General features: G+C 38.2%; 2 protein-coding genes across 3 annotated transcripts; both read right to left on the bottom strand.

The window, feature by feature from the left end:
• Window positions 1-83: 83 nt before the first annotated feature.
• Window positions 84-5,765, bottom strand: klhl26 (kelch-like family member 26). 2 transcript variants are annotated; one of them, XM_026346323.1, is made up of 3 exons: window positions 5,493-5,765; window positions 3,525-3,707; window positions 84-3,106 (listed from the first exon to the last, which is right to left on the bottom strand). In XM_026346323.1, exons 1-3 carry the CDS (start codon window positions 5,540-5,542, stop codon window positions 1,525-1,527), a joined length of 1,815 nt encoding a protein of 604 aa, XP_026202108.1. In that variant the 5' UTR covers window positions 5,543-5,765; the 3' UTR covers window positions 84-1,524. The 2 variants fall into 2 exon arrangements, with proteins under 2 accessions (XP_026202108.1, XP_026202109.1); XM_026346324.1 differs by lacking the exon at window positions 3,525-3,707.
• A 2,956-nt stretch (window positions 5,766-8,721) lies between these two features.
• Window positions 8,722-16,760, bottom strand: il12rb1 (interleukin 12 receptor subunit beta 1). Its single transcript, XM_026346288.1, has 15 exons — window positions 16,595-16,760; window positions 15,798-15,915; window positions 15,530-15,681; window positions 15,284-15,426; window positions 15,142-15,175; window positions 14,909-15,031; window positions 14,101-14,177; window positions 13,635-13,869; window positions 13,396-13,539; window positions 12,945-13,043; window positions 12,281-12,436; window positions 11,935-12,090; window positions 11,760-11,829; window positions 11,223-11,298; window positions 8,722-9,723 (listed from the first exon to the last, which is right to left on the bottom strand). Exons 1-15 carry the CDS (start codon window positions 16,659-16,661, stop codon window positions 9,400-9,402), a joined length of 1,974 nt encoding a protein of 657 aa, XP_026202073.1. The 5' UTR covers window positions 16,662-16,760; the 3' UTR covers window positions 8,722-9,399.
• Window positions 16,761-20,244: the final 3,484 nt, after the last annotated feature.

Raw genomic sequence — 20,244 nt, 5'->3', positions numbered from 1 at the left:
AAGTGCATGGCAGTGTTTCAGTTGGCTTGTTGTCAAAATAAGAAGAACCCAAAGGCCATATTTAAAACATGTTACACCTTTAATAAAGGATGCACATAAAGCTACACAAATGTCTACATTCCCCTTTGACTACAGTAGTTTCCTTTATATTGCACTTCAACGATATAATGTGCTTTTACTAGTCCAGGTAGAACAAGATGAAGACACTAAGGCAAACAGGAGACAGTTTAAATGGACACTCCTCGTCATCATATATGGTCACATTAAAAAGGAAATAAAATCTTTAAGCTTGCTTCTTTCTTACACACACAAGTACATCAATCATAGCAGCAGAATCAGAAGTCTGATAAATACTGCTTTAAAAAGTGCAAAAATTATTCAAATGGACACACACATACAGGCATGTATCAGCCATAGCAAATAAATAGTTAAGTATATTTGCCATATATGGTATGAATTTATATGGCAATAACTCAGTCTTAAGTTTTTAAAGAAAAATATCTACTAGAAGGTAATAAAGTGTCATCATGTTACTGTAGCTTATGGACAAATACAAGATGTAGCACCTCTCTAGCATCCAGCAGCATAAACTGACCTTTCAACACACTTTAATGATTAATGTAGCTGCCTTAGGAGGTCCACACTGGTTTGTTATGTTGACTGACAAAACAATTAGTGTGTCAGTGTGGGTTTCAGCTCAGGAAACCTAATGGCAGTAGCAATACAAAAACACCATAATGTGGAATAAGGAAACAAATACCCACGTTCATTTGTGCAATTATTACTGTGCACTGATATGTGGTTTTGTTTGGATGTAGTCTTGAGGTGGTATATATGTTAGAAAAATTTAAATGATCAGTTATCTTGGTTGTTTGAGTAACAAGAAAGTAATACAACTGTACAATCAAAGTGTATGACATTATAAAGGTTCAGTCTGTTAATACCTTTGCACAGCAAATTTTAACTCAAGGGTTTCATTCAAAAACAAGATAAAATGATAAAATCAAAAAAGCCTTAAGCCCTTGACTGGTAAACAACTTTCAGAGACTGAGTTATTAATCTTTGTTGTATTAAACCTGTATTAAACATCTAGGTAATACTATTCTGAAAATATATTCTGTATTTTTCTAGTTCATCTACCAGTGAGCTTCCAAATAGGCAAGGGCACAATAATCACAAAGACTGAAGACAATATGACTATCAGTATGTTGTTGAATTCAAACAAGAAAAAACTCTGAACCTCACTTTGCTGAAGGCGTGTTCAGTAGAAATGTTCAGACTGTGTTGGTGAATACTGATTGTCAAAATCTATAAGTCACAAGCTTGTTTTCATATCGTAAAAATGTCAACATAAAACGTGTGCAATTAATACATTTTTCAGGTCCTACCTGCAGATGAAGACACACACACACACACACACACACACACACACACACACACACATAATGTCCACACCTTTTGTTGACTCAGTGATCAGCAGAAAGAGCACACGGAATAAAATCTTCACAGTGGCAGGTCAGACAGTTAACGTTGTGTTGTGTTCTGTGGAAGTATAATCGGTGTACAAGCAATACCAGCAAAAGATTCTGGGAAGTGTAAATCCCTCTCCCACTCATCAGTCTCTGTGTTGTACACCTGCACAATGCTTGTGACATTGTTCAGGTGCCAGTTGTACCCGCCCACAATGTAGATCTTCCTGTCCAGTAAGCAGCAGCCTGCCTCCGACTGCCCTGCTCTCATGGGACTGACTGTTGTCCACTGGTCATTCCCTGGAATGTAATACTCGACTGCCAGCACATCAAAGCAACGGTCCACATGGTCCATGCGACCGCCCAGAGCATAAACACGATCCCTGGTGCTGATCATGGCATGCAACACTCTAGGTTCATTCATGGGAGCTCTGAATTCCCACTGGTCTGATAGTGGGTCATAACAGTGAAGAGTTTTCTTGTCATCCAGAGAGACGCCGTAGCCCCCTGAGATATAGAGTTTTTCTCCACAGGGAGTCCCTGCATGACCCCAAATCCTGCGTTTTAGTGGTTCCACGTAAGTCCACTCATTCTTCTTTGGGCAGTAACACTCCACAGATGATAGACTGCCAGATCGATTGCGCCCCCCGGTGGCGTACAGCTGTCCATGTAGCACATTGAGCTGAAACTGGATACGAGCTTCCTGCATCGGTTGGATTCTTAGCCACTGGCTGAGATGTGGGTCGTAGCGAAAACAGGTGTCTACTGCGCCCTCGCCGCTGCGGTACTGTAAATGTTGTCCACCGACAACATACACAAAGTTATCAAGAACTGCAACGCAAGCGTGGCTGCACCCCGTCTCCATCTCTGTCAGCTCTTTGAACTGGCGGGAGGCGATGTCAGGAAGATAATACACCTTGGTGCTCACTGTGCGGTCGTTGTCAGTATAGGGCGTACCACCAAAAGTGATGAGTGATATAACGTCAGAACGAATGAGTGTCCGTGAGGACTGCATCTCATGCTGTCGGAAGGGAAGGATCTGGTAATTGAAGGCCTCAAGGAGATACTGGCGGCACAGCACATCCTCTACCATGATGTCCACTGTCTGAACACTGTCCACCAACTCTGAGGAGCGCATGAGCGGGAAGCGCACATGGCAGAGGACACTGCTGGCTTGAGCCCGGCGACACTCGTCATACTGGAGCCACCTAATGGCAGCGTGGAAGAGGTCTATCTCGCTACAGTTCTTCAGTTTGTTGCTCTGCAGGAAGAACACGAGGCGCTCCATGGGAATATGAAGAAAGTCTTCCTCCTCAGCAATCTGGAGGAAGTGACGAAAGGTGAAGGCATCCACTGACTCCTTGAGGGAAGCCAGACTAAAGGTGGTGGCCATCTGGCCAATGTGCAGGCAGGTCTCCACGCTCATCGCTGACTTGAGGAATTCCTCGCAGAGGTCCACAACTGGGATCATCTGAAGAAACACAGCTGCACCAAGGACATCCTGAATACAGTCCAGGTCTAAAGTGACCTCTGCACTGTAGGCGAAGTCGATAATATGTTTCAGCCCCCGGGCAGACAATCCCTTCAGTTCAATAGTATCTTGATTTGACTCCCTCATGCCGCCAGTAAACATTGCTCTGTAACACAGGAACAAATCAGTAAATCACATGACCTTTACAAAACAAACAAACAAACAAACAAACAAACAAACAAACAAACAAACAAACAAACAAAAAAACACCTCTTTAAAATGCATCATTACATCATGCACTGATGTAAAATTGCATGAATTTTCTATTAAACATGTACAGCAACAGAAAAAAACTCCTTTGTACAACACAATTAAATCTTTGAAACTAAATTAAAGAAAACCAATGTGGAAACATCATTGTTTGACTTTCCTCCCTCATCTTTCTGTTTTAACTGCTTTAAATATAGTTGATCTGTAAATAGCAGCGCACTCAGTGTAAATTGTTCTAAATAAGACCATCAGTTCTTCAGTGCTTCCAATTTAAAATGTACATGGGCAGTAAGAATTCTTATTTTCGGACTAACCTGAAATAATCACTACAGGCGGCCAGCACTGCTTTGTGGACCTGGAAGCGCTCCTCGTTGATGGACAGGACAACGTCAAGTAATTGGCCTTGAGCCCGCAAGACCGACAAACCCTGGAGGAGAGTAGCACTGTGGCTCGGGGCTGAGAAAGTACAGCGCAGGGTGCTATTCTTGTTAGCCATACTGGAAGACAAAATAGGCCTTGTCACAATCAGGCAATCCAGCGATCCCCACACTCCTTTTCAATTAAAAATGGCATACTTTTTCCAGTGCTTAAATCGCAAATGGACTGAGAAATTTTCAGCATCACTTATGCTGATATTACATTCTGGTTTAATAGGCAGTATAACTCAATAATATGTGCATGTGGACTGTCTCAAATTGCATATGGATATGCGCACTGCGATGGATAGTTAATCTAATCTTCTACACTCGGCAAGTGGGAAATGCAATCCGCTGTATGCAGTGTCTGCATTAGTGAGCACATTCTGTATCTGTGCACATCAAGAAACAGAATCACTAGAATCACCCAAGCTCTGCATATATACGGAAAACAGAAATATATACACTACATCCCTAGTCAGTATCACTAAAATGTTAGGAAATTACAAATCATGTTAATTTAATTCAACATGATTTGTAATTACTTGACAATTACTTGTAATTGCTCAAGTAATTCATACTCAAGTTCATAGATGACTCTATTCAGCTGCTCTTGTGTGTTCTGTTCCTCTATCTATATACAACTTTTGTTGTTGGATTCAAGTCAGGGGACATGTGTGGCCAGGTCACAGTTTTCTACTTTATCTTCTTCAATCACTCTTAATTTTTGCAGCGTGTTTGGAATCATTATCACGTTGGAAAATTAATCTGCCACCAAACGTCTTAATACTGGGAGTCATCATCTTTTTCAGTACTTAGGTATACAAAGTACATTCCCATTTCCACATGTGTGGCCCATCAAACTTTCTGGACCCTATCTAATGTAAACAAATGTATTTTTAGTCGCCTGACCAAAGAATGTGTTGCTAATATTTATCAGGCTTCTCTTCCTGTTCTCTGGAAAGGTTTAATCTTGAATTTTGCGAAAACGTTAGTGTAAACTTGTTCGAGCATTCAGTCTTAATTAGAAATTCCAGTCGTACTCACTTATGTGGCAGTGATCACAGTTAAATGTGCCAGAAAGAGGGATAAGCAATGTGAGTATAACAGAATAAAGTCATTGTTTCAATCCAACATGGTTTTATATTAAAACCACCATTTAATACCAGGCAGAAATTAGGTCATGAAATAATAAATTCCAATGGGAGGTAGCAATGAAGCATCTAGGCCTGAGTGTGTGGATCAAACAAAACCCAAGGACACACTTTTCTCTGCTCTATTTTCCATGCACCTGTATATGTTAGTAAGTTATTGTTATTTGATGCATATGGTAAGAATAACTTTTTTCCTTAACTCTCAATATAGCCTTATATATAATATATTTTTGAGATGTAGATATATATATATATATATATATATATATATATATATATATATATATTTTTTTTTTTTTTTTAAACCTTAAAAATAACTATAACCTAAATAATAAATGTCATTATGGCCAAATCCTATTTTGTGTTTGACTTTTCTTCATTATCAAAGTATATAAATAAATAAAGCTAAAAACAAATAAATTGTAACACTGATGGTTTGTTTTTAAAGAACACTAGGGGCCAAATTGCGGAATGAACCACAGCCCCAGTTAAAAATTCACCAGCTCTATTTTATTTCCACTGCTGGGCATCAATAAAAAGCCCCGCAGGCCCGGACGGATCCTCGGTGTTTCCTGAAGTCCTGACCGTGCGCCGGAGCGCTAAAGCTGGCTCGACCCAGGCAGCAGTCCCGGAATCAGGGAGTCTTCGTACAAGCTAACACCGAGGGACCGGTCCAGACCACAGCCTCCACCCCCCCCGCAGCTTCACTAACCTGCTCTGCGGAGGCTTCGAAACAAAATCGCCACCATCCGACTCCGCCATCTTCTAGCACAGACAAAGTCACATCGGGCATTTTCAGAGACGTTGTCAGCAGCTCAGCGGCACGAATGGCCCGGTCATGGTGCTTTAAAAGTCGGTAAACGGCCTGTCGCTGAGCCCCAGACGGGGCGCTGCCGGCTCTGGTCCCGGTGTCAACACGGTGACGACCTCTTCTGCCACCGGCTGTTAGCCGCCGTCCTCCCCCGCACTGACCGCTCCTGACCACCAGGGGGCGCCTCAGTTGTGTCTGCAGGTAAACTGGTGCCTTCACAGACAATGACAGGTGGTTTAATGATCCTAGAGTTTCATTACAATACTTTAAGATAATTATAATAACTTTAGAGACTTTACTATTTAACGTTTGTAAACATGTTTTAACCTGCTCTTTCAATTGCATGTTATTTTTGCTACTACAAGTTTATTCATTTAAACGAATATCTAATTATTAGATAAAGCCTTTTACAATGATTGTAACACAGCTGAAGACTTGTACTGTATCTTTTCATTAAAAACATGGTTTGACTGGAAGTTTATATTTGATGCTTGCTACAAAAGCCTATTAATTGCTATAATCTAATGAATGAAGGACATAAAAAAGTAGTTTTACAGTGTCACGTAATGTAATGCAATGTAATAGTAGGCCCTACTACTCTATTTAGTAGATTGCTTTGCTAAAGTGTCTCTGGTAGCAATTCTAGTCTTCTTGGCTAAGTCTCTAGAAGCTTTTCATGTCTGAATTTGATCTGATTTCAGACTTGTGTTTGTGAACTGCTTCAGGTCTCTCCACGGATGCTCCATGGGGTTTTACTCTGGGTTTTGGCTGGACCATTCAAGCACAGAGACTTATCCTGAGGCCACTCCAGTGATGCTTTGACTGTATGATTTAGGTCACTGTCATGCTGAAAGGTGAAAGCACATAATAATCTGTAGAGGATTTTTTTCAAGGACGTCTCTGTATTTGGTTGCACTCATCCTTTATATCAAGTCTGACCAGTCTCTCTGTCCCAGCTGCCAAGAACCAATTTAAAATTATTATTATTACTGGCTAGTCAATTGTAAAATAAAAACAAAAAAACAACCACAGTATTTTGTGATTATTGAGTAGATTTATTGGCTAAATACGCAAACATGCTGAATGCTTAGTTGTCTTTCCACAGAAACGTAACATGTCTTTGCCACATGCACTTGATTTTAACTGTAATAATAATAATTAAGTTAGTAAAGTTCCTTATCTTTAAATGGCAGTTTATCCATTGAAAAAACACTTGCACTGTATCTAGATTTTTGTTAATAATTTTAGTCTCAGATATATATGTGTAAAACAAAACACAACCTAGTTGTGGAGTGATACAAATCCTGTTTTAGTAGGCTCTATAAGTATAAGATGTATAGGCCATAGATACTGTACACAATGTATCTCTGTGGCTATATGTGTTCATGCAGAAGAGAGTTGCAGAGGAAGTGCACACATGCACAGATGTACCTACAGTAATGGTGTTCCAGCACCATCTACCACCACAACTGAGTTGTTGTTAAGCATAATAGTAAACTCTAACAAATAAAGCTGCAGGTGTTAGGTCCATGTATGTCGATGATGCATGTTCTTATTTTATTTATACACACATACACAGAAAATACTGTGGTATATTTTGATAGTATTTCAACCACATACATTTATCAGATGTTGGGTAGCTGTCTGTGGTCAGGACACATGATTTTAATCTTGATGTGGTCAGAGATAAAATGTGGACTTTCATACTTGACACTCGGATAGTGTCACATTCTTGCTGATTTGACTCTCCTCAGGCAGACCAACAGAGGAACTGAGTCAATTCATTTTCTCTGCTGACAATTTAAAATGCAGTGTTGTGGAAATTCTCTAAGTCTACAACAATTTCTCATTTCACATTAACTCGTTGGAACAAAGTAGAAACACCACACATTTCTTTTGTTATGACTAATCTAGTCATACAACTTGCACAAGCTACCCCTTTTTTAAGGTCACTGTGTTTTTGTGTGTGTGTGTGTGTACGACCACTTCCTTCCACTTGTTCAGCCTTTTTACAGGGTTCCATTTGTGCCGTTTGCACATCCACTGCTTATTTGTCTTTGCAGTCACAGGTTTCATTTCACTGACCATCAATGGCCACACTTTTAATAGTACAACATTTTTTTTTTAAATTTACACAATTCTGTTGTTGCAGAAAAATTCACACAGTATATACAATTTTGTCTGAGCTGTGTTTCCTTAGAATTCAGTTGAATTTTATGTTTTTTCCTTGATTTTTCACAACGGGTTTGATTTTTAAGTAGCCACTAAAAACAGTGATGGAAGCTACATGCATTTAATTAAGTAGAACTTTGAGGAATTTCTACTTAAGTATTTCTATTTTCATGATTTTCAAACCACTCTGCAGCATGTAAAATAATTCAAATTATAGTTATTCAAAACGTATAACTATCAAAACAGAATATATAGGGAAGTTCAAATAAGCGCCATCTTTGTCAGCTGTAACATTAAAGTGAAGAGAGAGAGTTGTGAAATTTTGTCTCGCAGTTCTCTGCACATCAAACACATCTACAATGGGTCAGGACCGTAGACTGTATATCTGTATTTAAGAAGAAGGTACCTCTGTATTCTTAGGAAATAATGGCTTTACAGAACATGCAGAAAATAGATCAAAGAAGGTAATGTCCACCGAAAGGGGGATAAAAGAAAGTGACTGTGCTAAAGGCCACATAAGAATAAATATCTGACTGACTCATTGGCAAGAGCCAGAAGAGATAAAAGGATGCGAGACACATGCTGAGCTGGTGTTCTTGCCCTCGGAGCAGTAGGTGATAACTTGTTTTGTTGTGCATGCTGGTTTGTAGTGTAGATGTGTTAGTGAAGTTTTTGATCATTAGGCAGGTCAACCAATGTCAAGAGGTTTCGGTGCAAGTGAAACATCTTGAGGTTTGCAAAGATGGCAAACTGTCTACCAATGAAATGTTATACTGTATGCACAAGGTTGTTTTATCTGGCTAACAACATCTTTTCTCAGGTGGAGCTTTCAATAGCTTAGCATGCTGCTATTCTGCACTGTAGAGAATTTACGACAAGAATTGTTTGTTCTTTAGCAGAAACTGTAACAATAGGCGACATGTTGGTTTTGCAAATGAAGTCAAATGCTTTGCTGTCAGTAGATTATGTGCTGCTTTTATTGAATTGTATTAAATCACAACTTTTGGTTCATGATTAAATATTGAACAAATAACTGATTCGAGGTGTTGGCTTTAGATCAAATTAGAGGATCCGCAAAGTTTACAAATACAAGTGTCTGTGCCTGGACACAGTTTGGTACAGGCAGACAGTCTGGCTCTTATTCTGCATTGTTATGATCATCTGCCCAATTGCTGTTGAGAATCCAGCTAAAAAAACGAACCTGCTAGTCACAGACAAATCAGGGGATCGCCATAAGCAGTAAGACCCAGCGCTTGGGTAGCAAAAACGGGAACAACAGACAGAACACATTTTCATGGTAGTTCATCCAACAGTTGTTGAGATACAACCTGACAGAATGACTAAATGACTGACATGGTCATCCCAAAGCAAGCCACTAAGAAATGGTCTTTGTCAATGTGAAGTATTTTTCTGTCTGGCAAAAAATAAACAAGTTTAAATGAGAATGTTCTGTGCAAAATTAAGAAAAATGTAATGACAAAACAAAAACAAAAAAAACAAAAACAAAAGCAGTGCATTATTTTAAAAAGATTCATCTGTTAACACACAAATTCATTCAGTCTTCATCATAAAGTATAAGTCAACATATATGTGCACCCTTTGTGCATTCCTGTTCTGTGAGGCTGTAAAATCCAGGTTAAGCCGAATCTGTCTTCAAATCAAAGACTAAACCATTCCTGTATATCAGCATGGCAATCTCATTTTCCACCTGGTCGAGATCCGTTATTTCTCCTTCTCTGCAGCTCCTTAGTGTCTGATCTGTAGAGCCAGGGCTCTCATCACTGGTTTCTCCTGACATCCTTAAATCTCCCCTCTCATTCTCCATGTCTTCATCATTTCCGTCGTCCCAATCCCCTCGGAGGACAGTGCACTCACCTGCGTCCCCCAAGGAAGACTTGACCTCTGGATGCAGTTGAAGCAGGGTCAGCTCATGCACCTCCTCTTTCTCCTCCAGTATCTCCTGTTGTAGATCACAATAACAGAGGATAGAAAGATTCAAAACGGAGAACAAACTGCAATGTGCTAAGACATTTTTTAAACCTAAGAGTGTAACAGAAATAAGAATTTACAGAGCAAAATTAAGAGACAAATGAAAAAACGTCATCATGTTTTATCTTCCTTATGTTTTGAAGTTGTGTGCTTCACTGCAACTACAGAGTAAAAATGAAAGTCACATGAAGACTCGATGATAAAATGTGAGAATGGGATAACAGTGCTTCAGTAAAATTTTCCTGTAAGCTTTCCAGCAGTTCACACCCCTGTGTGCAGGACTGTTTGATTCCTTCGTAATAAAATCTAAAAGAACATACAAGATCTTTGCAACACCTTGTGTAGACCAAAAACCATTTTGGTATTTTGTTGTCATTGCAAAAACTAAGAGCACTTTTGTCTTGTCATAAATTTTTAATTTGCGTTTATGTTTGTCACATAAGAAATTTATTGAGTGAAGTTACATATTTTGCACAGGTTAATGACTGTGTGTTTTTTTTTTCTGTCAAAACAACAGTTTTACGTTTCAATAGCTTCAAAATATCTAAAGTTTTTGTTATATTTAAACAAATGGTTAAATTTGTCTGATCAAATTAAAAATTTGTGGTGACCACAGCTGGTTTTCAACAGCTTCATGGGGGAAGTTCCTCTTCTTTCATCTACTTCTTTGGAAATAAATGCAGTTGCACAAACATGTATTCAATCCTAATTCTGAGACTGTAGTATTTATTAAACATTACATTTTTGGCAGAATTTGAAAGAACCACTGGAACATTGAGCTAACTTGTTTCTATTTGCATCCTCGTTCCCAACATGTGTTTTGCATTTCTATAATTCCTTTGCTGTTAAACTGTAGGTACAGGATGAATCATTTTCACACCCACTGAAACCAGGATGACATCTTTCACTTTACGGAAGGTGCTCCAACTGCCATTTCACAGGCTCTTTCTACATATAAATCATCACTGTACTAAAATTGAGACATGTGCACAAAACACACACAACATGTGAAGAGATGTCTGCTCATATGATGCTTTGCTTTGTTTTTCATTGTTATTTGTGGTGTGTTTTTGGCACATAAAGTGGCAGCACATTACAGCTTGAAAATAGTAGGGTAGTGGGGCTGTAATATTTTATAATATGTTTTGGTAATAAAAACATATGCAGTGATAAAGATTAATCACATGACAGCTGCTCAGAAGTAAACCCAACTAAAGTCAAGGTTGCAGTACCAGTTTTGGTATTGGTTTCAGGTCACCTGGATGCTAAAGGTGGATTCTGCTGTAGTAAGAAAGCATCATCAAAATCATAATCTCAGTAAACCCCAAAGGTCTCCCCATGCAACTGTGACTCTATAGTATATTCCCACAGTGCATGCATGAATAAAGGTCAACATGTGAGGTTTCAAAAGGAGTAAACATGCTAAACAGCTCTCATCCAGGCAAAGTCAAGCCGCTGTGTCAGATTTACCTGACTCTCGGGTTGACAGGCGTTGAAATCTGCAATAACAGGTGTCGGCACAGGGGGAAAGATCTTGTTTTGGATCCTAAGTGTTAGAACAGAGTAAAAGGTTGATCCAGGATGAGCAGCTGCTAAAAACTGATGTCCCATAAAAGAAATGTGTGAAAGCTACTACAGTTCACCATGTACATTGTTTTAGCACTATGTTTTTACAAACTGTTCAGAGTGAATTCCAATAACTATAACATGAAGGCAAATCTCAAGCAGTCATTGAAGTTAATGAAAGTGAAAAGAAGCTGGTTGGTACAGTAGCACAACTAAAACAGACCTCAAAATCAACAATGAACTATTTCAAGAAACACAATCTGGAGCATTTGGAACAGCTCTTACAATCTATTGACATGGACATCATTGGTTATTTTAAACATTGTGTGTGCATAGCTCAAAATATCAGAACTTGATGGGATGGGTTCAGGAGATAAGCAGTTTATAGTGCATTCCAAATTATATAATAGATTACTGTATGGGATTTAGGGGGTCACTTACCTCTTCAAGATAACTGTGCACAATGTTGAGATAATAAAGAACACAAACAGCAGCCCGAAACTCAACCACACTAATCAAGAGGAGAAAAGGAAAATAAGTTAGCACCAACATGATACCGACACGCTCTACTACCCGTGTTAAAACTGTGTTAACATGCAAGTTAATTGTCTGATACCCTTCACAGGCTTCTCTGGCAGTGTGGTGATAGTTGTTGTGATTTTAGGTCCTTCTCCCATGTGTGTCACTCCAGCCAGGCTGAGGTTGTATTTTGATCCTGAGGTCAAGTTTTCCAGATGATATTTTTCCAGTGAAGCTGATATATTCCGACACTCTGATCCAAAGAAAAAACATTTTGTGAAGATCACACACTGTCACCGTCACAATTAAATGCATGTAGCCGTGTTTCCATTACCTCATGTACAGAGTTTGTTATTTAAAATTTAAGTAGACAATTATATTAAGCTAAGCTACATGGGGCAACTTGCAAAGTTACAGATGTAAAAATAAAGTGATTTTCACACCTTCTCGTTCAACCTGTGTGCTGATTTTCATGCAGCACAGAGTGTAGTTTATGAGGTGGCCTCGCTGGTTAACAAGAGGAATAGCTTTCCACAACAGGTTAGCAGAAGTAGGTGTTTCTGCAAAAGCTCTGAAGTGCTGAGGTGGACTATTTGGTGCTGATGAGGAAAGAAAATGTAAAAAAATAATTAGGAACAATCCACTAACTTTGCTGTGTCTGTCTAAAAAACGGCTGAATTATGTTATGAAGTCAGTATTGGGAACAGTGGTTCATGGTGTACAATGCACAGCTGGAGAGACCAGGGTAACAAGCTATCATTTGCTTATCTGCACAAAATGCAAAGAGCACCTGTCTCTAATGGACATGTCATTATACAGCATGTTGGTCTTCGGTCATACAGCAAATTTTGAACATGCTGATGGTGTTAAAGTTACAAAAACACTAAAATTGACTGAAGGTAAAGGTATTTAGCCATTCATTTAAGCAACCACCCACAAAACAGCATATAGTAACAAAGCTCAACAGGGGTGTCCAATCTCTGGAGAGCAGATACAAAGCATGCATTTTATTGTTTAAGTGGAGAACTAATAATGACTCTTAATAATTATGACTCTGTACATTTTACAGCAACAATATGCTGAGAAGTCTAATTTAAAAACACTTACCACCCTCCTTTCGATAAAAGAGGCACATTTGAACAGTATGTGGCTTTCTATTGTAACATCTGTGTTCAAAGTAAAGGTAGCGAACGTAGTCCTTCATTTCTGAAACAGAAAGTGTGTCACAACAATGTTATTTACAAAAAAAAAAAAAAAAAAAAAATCATAGACTGCTGGAAACCAAAATGTCTTTGATGTTTCTACCAAATGATGTGGAATTTCCATGGCTGTGGCTTGCAGAGCACAGGAGTTTTTATACTTGCACTGTACCTCTGTATATCTAAATACCATTACTGGAAATTGGGGCAAAGTTATTTTGAACCATGTAAAATATCTATCCAATCTTTGGAACTCTTCTCTAGTCTTTAGGTCTTATTCTTTATTGTTTTTCGTTGTTTTGACTCTTTGTAGAGTGACAAAGTTTATGATTCTAGTACTGAATAGTAAATGAACTTACTCTTTATAAGTTCCTTTCTTTGTTTTTCTTTCTTCTTTCTTGTCAAAGTTATCACATTTTCTGGCTTTCTATCTGCATCTTTTAACTCATACCACTCGTGGCAAGATTTCCTAGTTAGGTTTTCCAGCAACATTTTGTCACAAGCTGCCAAAATGAAAACAAATTACAGCTTTTAGATTCTTCTTAAGGATAAACATTTATGATATATGGCACAATCAACCACACACATTGGCCTATACCTTTTAAATCTGTAGGAGGTTTAGTCGGTACTTGTACAATAGCTGGAGGAGAATTGCCAACTGCATTTCGGGCTGTAACAGAGATGTTGACAGCAGAATACGACACATACATGTAAGTAGTGTGTTTATCTTTGATAATAAAAGGTTTCTTTTTCATGCAAGGACATCCATGTGGAGACTGTGTGTTCCTCAGGCTGTAGGTTACCCCTCGAACTGCTGCTGAATGGGACATTGGCTGAGGATGAAAAAAGCTCAGTTCAGACAAACAGCACAAACAAAGCACTAATTAACATACAATCAACTACAAAAGGTACAGCTACGGTACAGCTAGACATTATTTATCATTCTAAATCCACACTGTGTTTAGACTGTGTTATAGCAGTCTGTAGTGATTTTTTTTTTGTATTGTACATGAATTTTTTGTTCAATAAACTTAATTGGTGTTGTTTTCCCTTCACTTTCTTACCTTCCAAGTTAGTCTCAGCATGCGAGTACCATTTAAATGTTTGGTTGTCACCGTAACTTCAGGTTCATGTTCAAGCTCTGCCGCAAAAACACAAAAAAATGAATGGTAAAGCTTTAGAATAATTCTGCACCTAGTTTGATCATCATTGTCACACTTTTACAGCTAAAAAGGCAGCCTTGAAATGCTGGTAAGATACATCTATACATTCAATCTATGTAATAAATGCAAATGAATTATGTGTTTGGGTGGGAATAGTGGGGACACATTTCTAGGATATTGATATATAAGCGTGGATTTATGATATATCTGTGTGAATCATACCTCACACCACAGTTTAAACAGCAGATAATCTACAGTTACAGATATTAGTCAGTGGGAATTTGAAGCTCCTCTGTTGCAGATGTTGCATGGTCCCTTGGTGATTCATGTAAATTAAATATGTGGTCTATAAGTGTAATGTAATACACATTTTATCAAATTCTCCGTACTCTCCACTAGCTGTCAAAACTGTTTGTAGATGTAGTGTTTGTTTTGTAATTAGGAAATAAACAAAGCGACCCTGAGGAACAGATACCTGTTTTGTAGCCTTTAAAACTGAAAAAGAAAGGTCAGAGCTAATTGCGAAGACCTGTGTAAACTCTAGTGCATTATTTTCCTGTAAGACACACCAGGTTATTAGCAGTGGCGCAGGGATAGTTAGAAAACAAGCAGGGTAGTAAGTAAGTAAACCATGAGACAAAAATGATTTGCTACCTCATGAATCATGTAATGATCCATGCATATATTTACATGCAGATGTAGAGTTTACCTGCAGGAACAAGCACAACAGTGGACCATTCGCTCCAAAGTGGGTTTGTGGCCTGAGTGGACCGATGTCTGATCTGAACCTGATAAGCTGAATGCTTTAAAAGATTCATAACAATGACCTGATCTGTGTAGATAAAAATAGAAATTAGAGATACTTCACTATGTTCACTACACATTTTGGATTATGTTTGTATTATCTTGCACACAGCAGGTTTAATACATGAGATTACTTACATATAGAAGTGTTATTGGTTGTATTTGTTAGTCTCTGTAACAGCAATCCAGATATAAGATTAACATGGTAATTTAAAATAGCAAAAAATTTAAATGTGCTTCAGATAAAATTGACTTTATAAAAAACATGAATTTGCCTCACTTTCTCCCATGGTTCTGCAGGTTGTTCATCTCGTCTTAGCCGTACCTCAGCTGCAGCAGGATGTTTCTCTGCAGCCGTCCAGGTTAAGCTGAGGTTGTTTTTCAACCAGGACACTGAAATATTTTGCGGTGCTTCATATTTTACTGTTGAGAAAAGACAAACCCTTTTGTGAAATGTGTTTTGTAATGTTATTTACCTCAGATACACATATATGTTTTTTTTCTCCCATGTTGCTGGGTTCAGTACCTGTGTCTGCAAGTACAACAGACCTCGTAGATGATGCACAGCTGGAGTTTCCTACGTGAGCTTCCACCCAAATGTCAACAGGTCGATATTTAATCAGCCGTTCCTCATTAATCTGACACCAGGTCGTCTTAATTCCTCCAAATGTATTTTTACTATAAATAAGTAGACATCATCATCAGCCTGAAGGTGTGCAGACAACCAAGAGCTGCAGTATACAATGCATGCTAAATAGTCAAAAAACAATAATTAATAAATTAACAATACTCACTTAAAATAAATGTTGAATGTTACATTGCTCTCAGTCGTGTTCATGCTCCATTCACACATGTAAACTGAATCGCCAGCATTTTTCCTGTAGCACTGAGGACTCGAAGGAGCCTCACAAGCTGTGAGAAAAACATTTCAAAACGATCTCATTTAATCATTTGTTTTAACCTCATTTTATTGTGTTGGTCCATGTACAAAAGAGATCAGCAACAAACCCAACAAACAACAAACAACAAAAAAGGACAACAACGTAGATGGAAGACAGCAGCTAGCTTGATTTTTTTCCTTTTTTTTGTTGTTTTGTTGCAACACCATTTTTACTTTAATCCTCTTTTAATGTTACCCTTTTGTCCTCTTTTTCATATCTCTGTGAAGCACTTCGTAAGTAGCCAATCTGTATATGAATTTGCTGTTCGATGTATCAATCTAAGCAATTATACCCGAACAAGCTTTAAATTGAAAAGACATTCAAACCAGTTGTAAAAATATATAACATATCAGTTTAGACAAATAACAGTATAAAAGCTGGCACTCTAGTAAGACAACACAAGGCAGTCTACACCGACATTAAGCACAAGACAACAAACTGCGGATGCCATCTCTAAGTGACAACCACATGATGTTGATAAGCTAACCAACATTTTGTGGCTGATGTTTTACTGCAGAAGCCTTGTTGCTTTCACATGACTACAATTTTTAACTGTTTTGATATAATTAGACAGAGGTTAGAAGTAAACCAAAAGCTAAATAAAGTAACTAAAGTGAAATACGTTTTAAAATAAAGGTGCAATCATTTACCTTTGCTGACTGTTGCAAGGAATAAAATCATAACATTTAGTGAACTCCAGCATTTCAAAGTTTCCATGAGGTATAATGGAAGATCTAATAAGGTGTTCAATCTTCAGTGTGTCAGAGTCCATGTAGTCAATCTGCCTTCATGTAACTCGGTTGTCTTTCTCAGAAATGTCACATAGGTTTCATGTCTCTCAGGTTATATGAGTTGCAGCAAAACCACAGCGTCAGGGTAGGGGTGCGGGGGGAGGTTGTGTAGACAGACACTACACCCATTGTGAAAGTGATGACTCTTTGAAGTCATTTTGTTGATTTGACTCTTTTAATGCTCATTTCCCTACAATTGTTTTTGTTCTTGTCAGGCTTCCCATCAAAGAAAAACCAGAGGAAACTCTGGAAACTACAAGTCTGAGCTTCATCATCAAATATGACTCTGGAGGAGGGGAAAGTAGAAGTTATAGTGAACTCAGTATTAAAGTTGCGGTTTAGACTTTTTGCCAATTGTCTCATTTGGTCTGGAGATCTCAGCCTTAGCTATTAAACATTTTGTGCCATGTAAAGCTAGAATTATGCTTCTTGAATAAGCACACAAACCTTTACACATACCTTCACACAGACAGCTATTGTGATAACTATCGGTCACAGTGGCTTCCAGAAGAGCTGTTGTACACACCTTTCAAAATACTTTCATCTCACCCACGTTTGAAGCATGCTTGACTGGTCAGGGTAAAAGGTGTTGCCTCATTAAGCTATAATATGTTTTCCGGTGGTATGAAGTCTGTTTGGGACAGAAACTGAAAATGGCCATGACTGCCTGGTCCATCTGATCACACCTGTCTCATCCATCAAAGTTTGTCTTGATGAATATGATTATGCTATGATTCAGCTTAGGGTTTCCCTATGTTTGTGTTGACATTTCATTAGTTCTTAAGTTATTAGGCCACTGAAATTAACAGCAGTCCCCTACTCCCCCTCTCCCTCCTCTGTACTTTCAGCTTTGCACTCCTCTGTGGTGCTAAAAGATCAGCAGGTGCAGCTAACTGGGGCTGTGGTTTGCTGTACTTCACTGTAACTGTGTTTTAAATAAAAATGATTAATTACCAGAACCTACCACTAGAGATAAAAACATTCATGTAGACAGGCTGTAATCAGAGGTGTGGTATCTCATTGCACCAGTGACATATTCGTATTTCTAGAGGTTAATTTGTTTAGCTATTATTTCATAATTTGATTGTAATATCTTAAAACCGACTATGCTGACAGTTCATGTTGTTGTCTAGTCTAGAAACCAAATTCCCATTGATCTTACATCCTCATTATTTTCAGCATTTCCCATTTATTCAACGTACAGTTTCACAACAACGTCACTTGCACTTTCACTTTGAAAGGTTAAGTTACATGTACACATGTATGAGTTATAGTACACGCTATAAAATATACATTAAATTTAATCGCTGCATGTGCAGTTAAAGACCACAATGCTTGATTAAATGATTTTCTTGAAACAAGGCAAAAAAAGGCAAACAATATCAGCTCTATGTCCCTACAAATTTCTTTCAAAATTTCATCATAATCATCTTCAAAATCCTGTGCACCCGAACAAGGTTTTCACCACCATGTTGGACTCAGTGTGGGAACTCAAACAAACGCAGCATCCATGTTCCTGAACAGCTCGAGTTTGTTCTCATCAGTCCAAAGGACAGAATTTAATGACCTCAAAGCCCACCATGATGTAGAGCCCTCACAACACCCTCCCAGAAACATCAAGTCCAGAAGAGGCCAGTTCAGCAACAATCATCTTGGCAGAGATCCAGAGATTTGTGTTGACATCTCTGTTTTTCAAATATTACACCATGACTGGAACACAAGTTGTCTTTTCGTGCTTTGCAATGATGCAACGTACAGCTGTTCAAGACATATAGAAACACAAAAATGGTAGTAAGAACTTCCTTCTTGCTGAGTTCCAAAATGATAGCCCCTGTCTATCAAGTGTTCAAGTGCCACTAGCCCTGTTCACTGGAGTCCCTTGAGTAAAGTTTAAGGCTGATTGATTGCTCAGGTGTGTTAGGGAACTGTTCCATAATTTTGTCTTTAAATGTGTTAAATGCAATTGTCCCTGTTGTGCTAGGGTCCTCATGTTGTACAGGAGCAGAGAGCATTTGTGCAACAGAAAGTTATGTTTCTCCAAAACACCAGTTGCTGTGGTTGGTGGTTGAACAGAAGCTACTCAACAGTTCTGGGAGTCGTCTTCCTTCTTTCTATGATATTTAACAAACTCAAAGTCAGAACCTCTACTGTTATAGAGTAGAGAATTGTTACTGAGGAGCAGTAGAGGGGGTGGTTCTACTGACTGGTTGCATGTATTCTAAGGAAGTGAACTTCTAAGGAATTGAGTTGTTACCAGCCTCAAGTGGTCACAACTGTAATGCACTTATCTGAGTTCATGGGTAATAGTGGAGCTTAGTTAGTGTTTCAGCCGTAGTTTCTCAGATTTTTACCTAATTATCACATGTGATATTTACCTGCCTACTATAAGTTGCAGGGGACTTTAAAAGGAAAATACATTCTCTGTAACAGTTGTGGTTTTAGTGGACCCATCTATAATGCTAGACACAAGTAAATTGAAAGGAGCTTTACTGTAACGAGAATGATATTAGAACGGTACAGGAACTGGATGTGGGGAAGCAGTCTGGGAAATAGGATATGACGGGAGCCAAGATGGCGCTCACCATGTGACGGGGGCAGGGTGCAAAGACACGACAGGGTGAGGCACAAAAAACTAAGTAACTACTGAAAATAGCAAGGCTCAAAAACACAAAGTAGTAATAAAAACTCCAAAAACAAAAACTAGAAAGACAAGACTAGACACTTAACACAAGGCTATATTCCAGGCACGAGGTGTGACTGGAGAGAGCAGTGGCTTGATTGAGGCTTAAATAGGAGCAGAGGGACACGGGTAAAAAAATTCAATTAAGATTTGTTAAAAGTAAAACTAATAACAGCGAATGTGTGAAGCTGAAGACTGGAGATGGGTGGGAGACAGGAAGGACAACAAAATAAAAGCAAGAGACAGGAAATAGAGGCAGGATCATTATACCATATTATACAAGCAAATACAAAAATTTAATGTAAAAAAATTCTATCATACAACAAATAATCCAACAAAACAATAATCAATTAAATGCGCCTATATGATCCAATAGGGTACAATAAATTAAAATCCTAAAATTAACTTTAAATACTGAATTTACAAATAATTAATATAATTTAAATACACAATATACAGTACAACATGTTCATACATTTCTTAAACATAAGTTATTCTCTGAGGGCAGGAGGCAGTTTATCCAGTCATAGGATCCGCAGAAAAGAAGAAATAACAAAACAAGTAGAATAATTGTGTACTTTTTCAGGATTTCAACATTCCTTACTTTATCAATAAAAGTAACTCATAGCTGAGTTTAACTTCTAGTTGAAACTAAGAATGTCTGTTATACTTTTAATAAGTTTAATACTTTTAGTAATAACACTTTTCACAACTAAGTCATTTCCCATTTTCGTGATAACACTGTTGGCAACCTAATAAAAAATAAATAAATAATTTTTATCTCTGTACGGAGAGATTCAGTTGTTTACTATTAAAAAACTGTAGTCTC

Source organism: Anabas testudineus, chromosome 4 (assembly GCF_900324465.2).
Source record: "Anabas testudineus chromosome 4, fAnaTes1.2, whole genome shotgun sequence".
In the NCBI taxonomy this organism is placed as follows: domain Eukaryota; kingdom Metazoa; phylum Chordata; class Actinopteri; order Anabantiformes; family Anabantidae; genus Anabas; species Anabas testudineus.
This window is presented reverse-complemented; position numbering and strand designations above follow the sequence as displayed.

Excerpts from the sequence above, each read along its gene's own strand:
- klhl26 (XM_026346323.1), bottom strand. The coding sequence starts at position 5,542 with ATGGCGGAGTCGGATGGTGGCGATTTTGTTTCGAAGCCTCCGCAGAGC. Across the intron at positions 3,708-5,492 it reads TCGAAGCCTCCGCAGAGCAG|TATGGCTAACAAGAATAGCA; the intron begins GTTAGTGAAGCT and ends TTTGTCTTCCAG. Across the intron at positions 3,107-3,524 it reads GCCTGTAGTGATTATTTCAG|AGCAATGTTTACTGGCGGCA; the intron begins GTTAGTCCGAAA and ends CCTGTGTTACAG.
- il12rb1 (XM_026346288.1), bottom strand. The coding sequence starts at position 16,661 with ATGGAAACTTTGAAATGCTGGAGTTCACTAAATGTTATGATTTTATTC. Across the intron at positions 15,916-16,594 it reads CCTTGCAACAGTCAGCAAAG|CTTGTGAGGCTCCTTCGAGT; the intron begins GTAAATGATTGC and ends TTTTTCTCACAG. Across the intron at positions 15,427-15,529 it reads TGTTGTACTTGCAGACACAG|TAAAATATGAAGCACCGCAA; the intron begins GTACTGAACCCA and ends TTTTCTCAACAG.